Source organism: Penaeus vannamei, chromosome 39 (assembly GCF_042767895.1).
Source record: "Penaeus vannamei isolate JL-2024 chromosome 39, ASM4276789v1, whole genome shotgun sequence".
Lineage (NCBI taxonomy): Eukaryota > Metazoa > Arthropoda > Malacostraca > Decapoda > Penaeidae > Penaeus > Penaeus vannamei.
This window is the reverse complement of record NC_091587.1, coordinates 22082541-22092540: the sequence shown is the minus strand read 5'-3', so window position 1 is coordinate 22092540 and position 10000 is coordinate 22082541. Positions and strand designations below refer to the sequence as shown.

General features: G+C 33.3%; 1 protein-coding gene across 1 annotated transcript in view; it reads left to right on the top strand.

Moving 5' to 3' along the window:
- The window catches only part of LOC138860073 (uncharacterized), a 24592-nt gene that overhangs the window by 10796 nt on the left and 3796 nt on the right, over nucleotides 1-10000 (top strand). The window contains exons 8-9 of the mRNA XM_070116885.1: nucleotides 1-27; nucleotides 1620-1736. The exon at nucleotides 1-27 is cut by the window's left edge and continues 144 nt beyond it. Coding sequence (XP_069972986.1) covers nucleotides 1-27; nucleotides 1620-1736 — 144 coding nt within the window. The remainder of the gene's footprint in view (nucleotides 28-1619; nucleotides 1737-10000) is intronic.

Genomic DNA, 10000 nt, shown 5'->3' with positions numbered 1-10000 from the left:
AACCACTCGCGATGCAGCCGGAAGGAGGTAAGACAAATATGTTGTCGTTGGTACGTTGTAAATCGTCTATTCTTAATTTTTAATCACATTTTGCGAAGAGAGGATCTGAATATATGAAAAAAAGGTCAGAAATATAAGGAAAGGTTTAGAATGAAGAATAAAAGTTCAAACTAAAAGGAAAAGTTCAGAATAAAGAATAAAAGCTCAAAATAAAAGGAAAACCAAAATAAAGAGCATTGTTGAATTAAAAGGAAAGTTATAAATAGAATATATAAACGTAAATGAAAAATTTGTAAATGGGAACTATGATGAAGGTAATTACTCCTGGTGCAAATGCTAATGATGATTATGTTGATGATGATGATGTTGATTCTGAGTAATTAGATGGAAATGTAGTCTGAAAATACATACGTTTAACACATCAAGGAGAAAGAAGAACTTCCTAGACATATAAACTTTTATGCATCATAGTGGTGATATTTAGATATTGTTTCGAAAATATATAAAAGTTTACTACATTAAGAAAATATAGTATAGTAAACATATAAAGAATTACTCAGCTGTATCCAGATCCATACTAAAAGGATTGCATTACTGAAAAGGATAATTTTATTGTAAAAAAGTATTCATAAGTAAAAATAAACAACTACAAGCTGGCAATATAACATATTTGGAGACTGATATACTATAATAAATAAGGGAAAAAATATACAGCAATTTGAAGAATATACACTTAACCCTCCTCCTCCCCATCCCCCAAAATATATAAATGCATACACAATTGAAAATAAGAGAAAAAAAAACATAAAAAAATGAAACACCAACACATACAATAATCAAACTCTAATATCTTGACCTTTTCGTTGGGTGGGTGGGTCATGTCTGAAGGCGTTAATCCAAAATATAGTACCCAATCAAATAAACAAACAAACAAACACAAACAGTACCCAATTATATAAACAAACAAACAAAAACAGATAAATGCCCAATAAAAATGAATATATATAGATACACAAAGCAATGAACACCAACACATATAATAATTCAAAACATTTCTCGCCCCCTTCGCCAGGCGGTGCTCCACTTCCGGAGGCGCTGCCCCCGAATGTAAACACAAACAAACAAAAAAGGACACTATAAATACACAAAGAAATAAACAGCAACACCAACACATAATAATCGAACACTGTTTTTTCAACCTCTTCGCCAGGTGCTGGTTCACTTTAGGAGGCGCTAACCCCAGATAAATACACAATAAAAATTAATAAACATACACAAAGAAATAAACAACAACAAAAGAAAAAAACAAAACAACAAATCAATCCAGCCCTGATTTCTCGACGTCTTCGCCAGGCGGTGGTTCCCTTCCGAAGGCGCTACTCCTGATTATAATACACAAACAAACAAAAAAGGACAAAAAAAAAAAAAAAAAATACACAAAGAAACACTCACGTGCTCATCGAACACTGATTTCTCGACGTCTTCGCCAGGTGGTGGTCGGCTTCCGGAGGCGCTGCCCCCGAATAAAATACACAAACAAAAAAGGACAATATAAATACACAAAGAAACACCAACACTCACACAATAATCGCAGACTGATTTCTCGCCCTCTTCGCCAGGTGGTGGTCCGCTTCCGGAGGCGCTACGGGTTCGCCATCCTCACCGTCTACACGCCGTCCACCTTCTTCGTCTGCATCGCTTACCTCACCACCTTCTTCCCCGTCTCGAATTTGCAGGTAGGGATCTTGTTATTGTCATTATTATGGTTATTATTGTTATTGTTATTATTATTATTGGTAATGATTAGGTTAGGTGTTACTGAATTATTAGTGTAAAGGGACTTGAAAACTGCAATTTTCGGCAAATAAAATTCAAATTCATCAAATAAAAAAAATATCGACTTAAGATTTCTGAATAACAACAACAACAAAAAACAAAACGTTCAATAAATCATGTGCAGCATCTCTGAGTCTTTGTTATTTTTCATGTTTCAGTTTTCACGTAATCATTGTCCATCATAGTCCCATGTTTTTTTACGGTTGGTCCATTTGTAAACAGTCAAAATGGCGGTCAACTTAAAACCTCTGAAATATATATTTTTTGAAAGAAACCGTTTGTACCCTCGTTGTTCATTAATATGTGCAATTAAGAAATAATCAACATGATTTGAGGGTTCAGATGTATTAATCTTGATTTGAGGGTTCAGATGTAATAATCAACATAATTTGAGGGTTCAGATGTAATGATCAACATAATTTGAGGGTTCAGATGTAATGATCAACATAATTTGAGGGTTCAGATGTAATAATCAACATAATTTGAGGGTTCAGATGTAATAATCAACATAATTTGTGGGTTCAGATGTAATGATCAACATAATTTGAGGGTCAGATGTAATGATCAACATAATTTGAGGGTTCAGATGTAATGATCAACATGATTTGAGGGTTCAGATGTAATGATCAACATAATTTGAGGGTTCAGATGTAATGATCAACATAATTTGAGGGTTCAGATGTAATGATCAACATAATTTGAGGGTTCAGATGTAATGATCAACATAATTTGAGGGTTCAGATGTAATAATCAACATAATTTGAGGGTTCAGATGTAATGATCAACATAATTTGAGGGTCAGATGTAATGATCAACATAATTTGAGGGTTCAGATGTAATGATCAACATGATTTGAGGGTTCAGATGTAATGATCAACATGATTTGAGGGTTCAGATGTAATGATCAACATGATTTGAGGGTTCAGATGTAATAATCAACATGATTTGAGGGTTCAGATGTAATGATCAACATAATTTGAGGGTTCAGATGTAATAATCAACATAATTTGAGGGTTCAGATGTAATAATCAACATAATTTGAGGGTTCAGATGTAATGATCAACATGATTTGAGGGTTCAGATGTAATGATCAACATAATTTGAGGGTTCAGATGTAATGATCAACATGATTTGAGGGTTCAGATGTAATAATCAACATGATTTGAGGGTTCAGATGTAATGATCAACATAATTTGAGGGTTCAGATGTAATGATCAACATGATTTGAGGGTTCAGATGTAATGATCAACATGATTTGAGGGTTCAGATGTAATGATCAACATAATTTGAGGGTTCAGATGTAATGATCAACATAATTTGAGGGTTCAGATGTAATGATCAACATAATTTGAGGGTTCAGATGTAATGATCAACATAATTTGAGGGTTCAGATGTAATGATCAACATGATTTGAGGGTTCAGATGTAATGATCAACATGATTTGAGGGTTCAGATGTAATGATCAACATAATTTGAGGGTTCAGATGTAATGATCAACATAATTTGAGGGTTCAGATGTAATAATCAACATAATTTGAGGGTTCAGATGTAATGATCAACATAATTTGAGGGTTCAGATGTAATGATCAACATAATTTGAGGGTTCAGATGTAATGATCAACATAATTTGAGGGTTCAGATGTAATGATCAACATAATTTGAGGGTTCAGATGTAATGATCAACATAATTTGTGGGTTCAGATGTAATGATCAACATAATTTGAGGGTTCAGATGTAATGATCAACATAATTTGAGGGTTCAGATGTAATGATCAACATAATTTGTGGGTTCAGATGTAATGATCAACATAATTTGTGGGTTCAGATGTAATGATCAACATAATTTGTGGGTTCAGATGTAATGATCAACATAATTTGAGGGTTCAGATGTAATGATCAACATGATTTGAGGGTTCAGATGTAATGATCAACATAATTTGAGGGTTCAGATGTAATGATCAACATAATTTGAGGGTTCAGATGTAATGATCAACATGATTTGAGGGTTCAGATGTAATGATCAACATGATTTGAGGGTTCAGATGTAATGATCAACATGATTTGAGGGTTCAGATGTAATGATCAACATGATTTGAGGGTTCAGATGTAATGATCAACATGATTTGAGGGTTCAGATGTAATGATCAACATGATTTGAGGGTTCAGATGTAATGATCAACATGATTTGAGGGTTCAGATGTAATGATCAACATAATTTGAGGGTTCAGATGTAATGATCAACATGATTTGAGGGTTCAGATGTAATGATCAACATAATTTGAGGGTTCAGATGTAATGATCAACATGATTTGAGGGTTCAGATGTAATGATCAACATGATTTGAGGGTTCAGATGTAATGATCAACATAATTTGAGGGTTCAGATGTAATAATCAACATAATTTGAGGGTTCAGATGTAATGATCAACATAATTTGAGGGTTCAGATGTAATGATCAACATAATTTGAGGGTTCAGATGTAATGATCAACATAATTTGAGGGTTCAGATGTAATGATCAACATGATTTGAGGGTTCAGATGTAATGATCAACATGATTTGAGGGTTCAGATGTAATAATCAACATAATTTGAGGGTTCAGATGTAATAATCAACATAATTTGAGGGTTCAGATGTAATGATCAACATAATTTGAGGGTTCAGATGTAATGATCAACATAATTTGAGGGTTCAGATGTAATGATCAACATAATTTGAGGGTTCAGATGTAATGATCAACATAATTTGAGGGTTCAGATGTAATGATCAACATAATTTGAGGGTTCAGATGTAATGATCAACATAATTTGAGGGTTCAGATGTAATAATCAACATAATTTGAGGGTTCAGATGTAATGATCAACATAATTTGAGGGTTCAGATGTAATGATCAACATAATTTGAGGGTTCAGATGTAATGATCAACATAATTTGAGGGTTCAGATGTAATGATCAACATAATTTGAGGGTTCAGATGTAATGATCAACATGATTTGAGGGTTCAGATGTAATGATCAACATAATTTGAGGGTTCAGATGTAATGATCAACATAATTTGAGGGTTCAGATGTAATGATCAACATAATTTGAGGGTTCAGATGTAATGATCAACATAATTTGAGGGTTCAGATGTAATGATCAACATAATTTGAGGGTTCAGATGTAATGATCAACATAATTTGAGGGTTCAGATGTAATGATCAACATGATTTGAGGGTTCAGATGTAATGATCAACATAATTTGAGGGTTCAGATGTAATGATCAACATAATTTGAGGGTTCAGATGTAATGATCAACATGATTTGAGGGTTCAGATGTAATGATCAACATAATTTGAGGGTTCAGATGTAATGATCAACATAATTTGAGGGTTCAGATGTAATGATCAACATAATTTGAGGGTTCAGATGTAATGATCAACATAATTTGAGGGTTCAGATGTAATAATCAACATAATTTGAGGGTTCAGATGTAATGATCAACATAATTTGAGGGTTCAGATGTAATGATCAACATAATTTGAGGGTTCAGATGTAATGATCAACATAATTTGAGGGTTCAGATGTAATGATCAACATAATTTGAGGGTTCAGATGTAATGATCAACATAATTTGAGGGTTCAGATGTAATGATCAACATAATTTGAGGGTTCAGATGTAATGATCAACATGATTTGAGGGTTCAGATGTAATGATCAACATAATTTGAGGGTTCAGATGTAATGATCAACATAATTTGAGGGTTCAGATGTAATGATCAACATAATTTGAGGGTTCAGATGTAATGATCAACATAATTTGAGGGTTCAGATGTAATGATCAACATAATTTGAGGGTTCAGATGTAATGATCAACATGATTTGAGGGTTCAGATGTAATGATCAACATGATTTGAGGGTTCAGATGTAATGATCAACATAATTTGAGGGTTCAGATGTAATGATCAACATAATTTGAGGGTTCAGATGTAATGATCAACATGATTTGAGGGTTCAGATGTAATGATCAACATGATTTGAGGGTTCAGATGTAATGATCAACATAATTTGAGGGTTCAGATGTAATGATCAACATAATTTGAGGGTTCAGATGTAATGATCAACATAATTTGAGGGTTCAGATGTAATAATCAACATAATTTGAGGGTTCAGATGTAATGATCAACATAATTTGAGGGTTCAGATGTAATAATCAACATGATTTGAGGGTTCAGATGTAATGATCAACATGATTTGAGGGTTCAGATGTAATAATCAACATGATTTGAGGGTTCAGATGTAATGATCAACATGATTTGAGGGTTCAGATGTAATAATCAACATAATTTGAGGGTTCAGATGTAATAATCAACATGATTTGAGGGTTCAGATGTAATGATCAACATGATTTGAGGGTTCAGATGTAATGATCAACATAATTTGAGGGTTCAGATGTAATGATCAACATGATTTCAGGGTTCAGATGTAATGATCAACATAATTTGAGGGTTCAGATGTAATAATCAACATAATTTGAGGGTTCAGATGTAATGATCAACATGATTTGAGGGTTCAGATGTAATGATCAACATGATTTGAGGGTTCAGATGTAATGATCAACATGATTTGAGGGTTCAGATGTAATAATCAACATGATTTGAGGGTTCAGATGTAATAATCAACATAATTTGAGGGTTCAGATGTAATAATCAACATGATTTGAGGGTTCAGATGTAATGATCAACATGATTTGAGGGTTCAGATGTAATAATCAACATAATTTGAGGGTTCAGATGTAATAATCAACATGATTTGAGGGTTCAGATGTAATAATCAACATGATTTGAGGGTTCAGATGTAATGATCAACATGATTTGAGGGTTCAGATGTAATGATCAACATAATTTGAGGGTTCAGATGTAATGATCAACATGATTTGAGGGTTCAGATGTAATGATCAACATGATTTGAGGGTTCAGATGTAATGATCAACATGATTTGAGGGTTCAGATGTAATGATCAACATGATTTGAGGGTTCAGATGTAATAATCAACATGATTTGAGGGTTCAGATGTAATGATCAACATGATTTGAGGGTTCAGATGTAATAATCAACATGATTTGAGGGTTCAGATGTAATAATCAACATGATTTGAGGGTTCAGATGTAATGATCAACATGATTTGAGGGTTCAGATGTAATAATCAACATGATTTGAGGGTTCAGATGTAAAGATCAACATGATTTGAGGGTTCAGATGTAATGATCAACATGATTTGAGGGTTCAGATGTAATGATCAACATGATTTGAGGGTTCAGATGTAATAATCAACATGATTTGAGGGTTCAGATGTAATGATCAACATGATTTGAGGGTTCAGATGTAATAATCAACATGATTTGAGGGTTCAGATGTAATGATCAACATGATTTGAGGGTTCAGATGTAATAATCAACATGATTTGAGGGTTCAGATGTAATGATCAACATGATTTGAGGGTTCAGATGTAATAATCAACATGATTTGAGGGTTCAGATGTAATAATCAACATGATTTGAGGGTTCAGATGTAATAATCAACATGATTTGAGGGTTCAGATGTAATGATCAACATGATTTGAGGGTTCAGATGTAATGATCAACATGATTTGAGGGTTCAGATGTAATAATCAACATGATTTGAGGGTTCAGATGTAATAATCAACATGATTTGAGGGTTCAGATGTAATGATCAACATAATTTGAGGGTTCAGATGTAATAATCAACATGATTTGAGGGTTCAGATGTAATAATCAACATGATTTGAGGGTTCAGATGTAATGATCAACATAATTTGAGGGTTCAGATGTAATGATCAACATAATTTGAGGGTTCAGATGTAATAATCAACATGATTTGAGGGTTCAGATGTAATGATCAACATGATTTGAGGGTTCAGATGTAATGATCAACATGATTTGAGGGTTCAGATGTAATAATCAACATGATTTGAGGGTTCAGATGTAATGATCAACATAATTTGAGGGTTCAGATGTAATAATCAACATAATTTGAGGGTTCAGATGTAATAATCAACATGATTTGAGGGTTCAGATGTAATAATCAACATGATTTGAGGGTTCAGATGTAATAATCAACATGATTTGAGGGTTCAGATGTAATAATCAACATGATTTGAGGGTTCAGATGTAATAATCAACATAATTTGAGGGTTCAGATGTAATAATCAACATGATTTGAGGGTTCAGATGTAATAATCAACATGATTTGAGGGTTCAGATGTAATAATCAACATGATTTGAGGGTTCAGATGTAATAATCAACATGATTTGAGGGTTCAGATGTAATAATCAACATGATTTGAGGGTTCAGATGTAATGATCAACATGATTTGAGGGTTCAGATGTAATGATCAACATAATTTGAGGGTTCAGATGTAATAATCAACATGATTTGAGGGTTCAGATGTAATGATCAACATGATTTGAGGGTTCAGATGTAATAATCAACATAATTTGAGGGTTCAGATGTAATGATCAACATGATTTGAGGGTTCAGATGTAATGATCAACATGATTTGAGGGTTCAGATGTAATGATCAACATGATTTGAGGGTTCAGATGTAATAATCAACATAATTTGAGGGTTCAGATGTAATAATCAACATAATTTGAGGGTTCAGATGTAATAATCAACATAATTTGAGGGTTCAGATGTAATAATCAACATAATTTGAGGGTTCAGATGTAATGATCAACATGATTTGAGGGTTCAGATGTAATGATCAACATGATTTGAGGGTTCAGATGTAATAATCAACATGATTTGAGGGTTCAGATGTAATAATCAACATGATTTGAGGGTTCAGATGTAATGATCAACATGATTTGAGGGTTCAGATGTAATGATCAACATGATTTGAGGGTTCAGATGTAATGATCAACATGATTTGAGGGTTCAGATGTAATGATCAACATGATTTGAGGGTTCAGATGTAATGATCAACATGATTTGAGGGTTCAGATGTAATGATCAACATGATTTGAGGGTTCAGATGTAATGATCAACATGATTTGAGGGTTCAGATGTAATGATCAACATGATTTGAGGGTTCAGATGTAATGATCAACATGATTTGAGGGTTCAGATGTAATGATCAACATGATTTGAGGGTTCAGATGTAATGATCAACATGATTTGAGGGTTCAGATGTAATGATCAACATGATTTGAGGGTTCAGATGTAATGATCAACATGATTTGAGGGTTCAGATGTAATGATCAACATGATTTGAGGGTTCAGATGTAATGATCAACATGATTTGAGGGTTCAGATGTAATGATCAACATGATTTGAGGGTTCAGATGTAATGATCAACATGATTTGAGGGTTCAGATGTAATGATCAACATGATTTGAGGGTTCAGATGTAATGATCAACATGATTTGAGGGTTCAGATGTAATGATCAACATGATTTGAGGGTTCAGATGTAATGATCAACATGATTTGAGGGTTCAGATGTAATGATCAACATGATTTGAGGGTTCAGATGTAATAATCAACATAATTTGAGGGTTCAGATGTAATAATCAACATAATTTGAGGGTTCAGATGTAATAATCAACATAATTTGAGGGTTCAGATGTAATGATCAACATGATTTGAGGGTTCAGATGTAATGATCAACATGATTTGAGGGTTCAGATGTAATAATCAACATGATTTGAGGGTTCAGATGTAATAATCAACATGATTTGAGGGTTCAGATGTAATGATCAACATGATTTGAGGGTTCAGATGTAATAATCAACATAATTTGAGGGTTCAGATGTAATGATCAACATGATTTGAGGGTTCAGATGTAATGATCAACATGATTTGAGGGTTCAGATGTAATGATCAACATGATTTGAGGGTTCAGATGTAATGATCAACATGATTTGAGGGTTCAGATGTAATGATCAACATGATTTGAGGGTTCAGATGTAATAATCAACATGATTTGAGGGTTCAGATGTAATGATCAACATGATTTGAGGGTTCAGATGTAATGATCAACATGATTTGAGGGTTCAGATGTAATGATCAACATGATTTGAGGGTTCAGATGTAATGATCAACATGATTTGAGGGTTCAGATGTAATGATCAACATGATTTGAGGGTTCAGATGTAATGATCAACA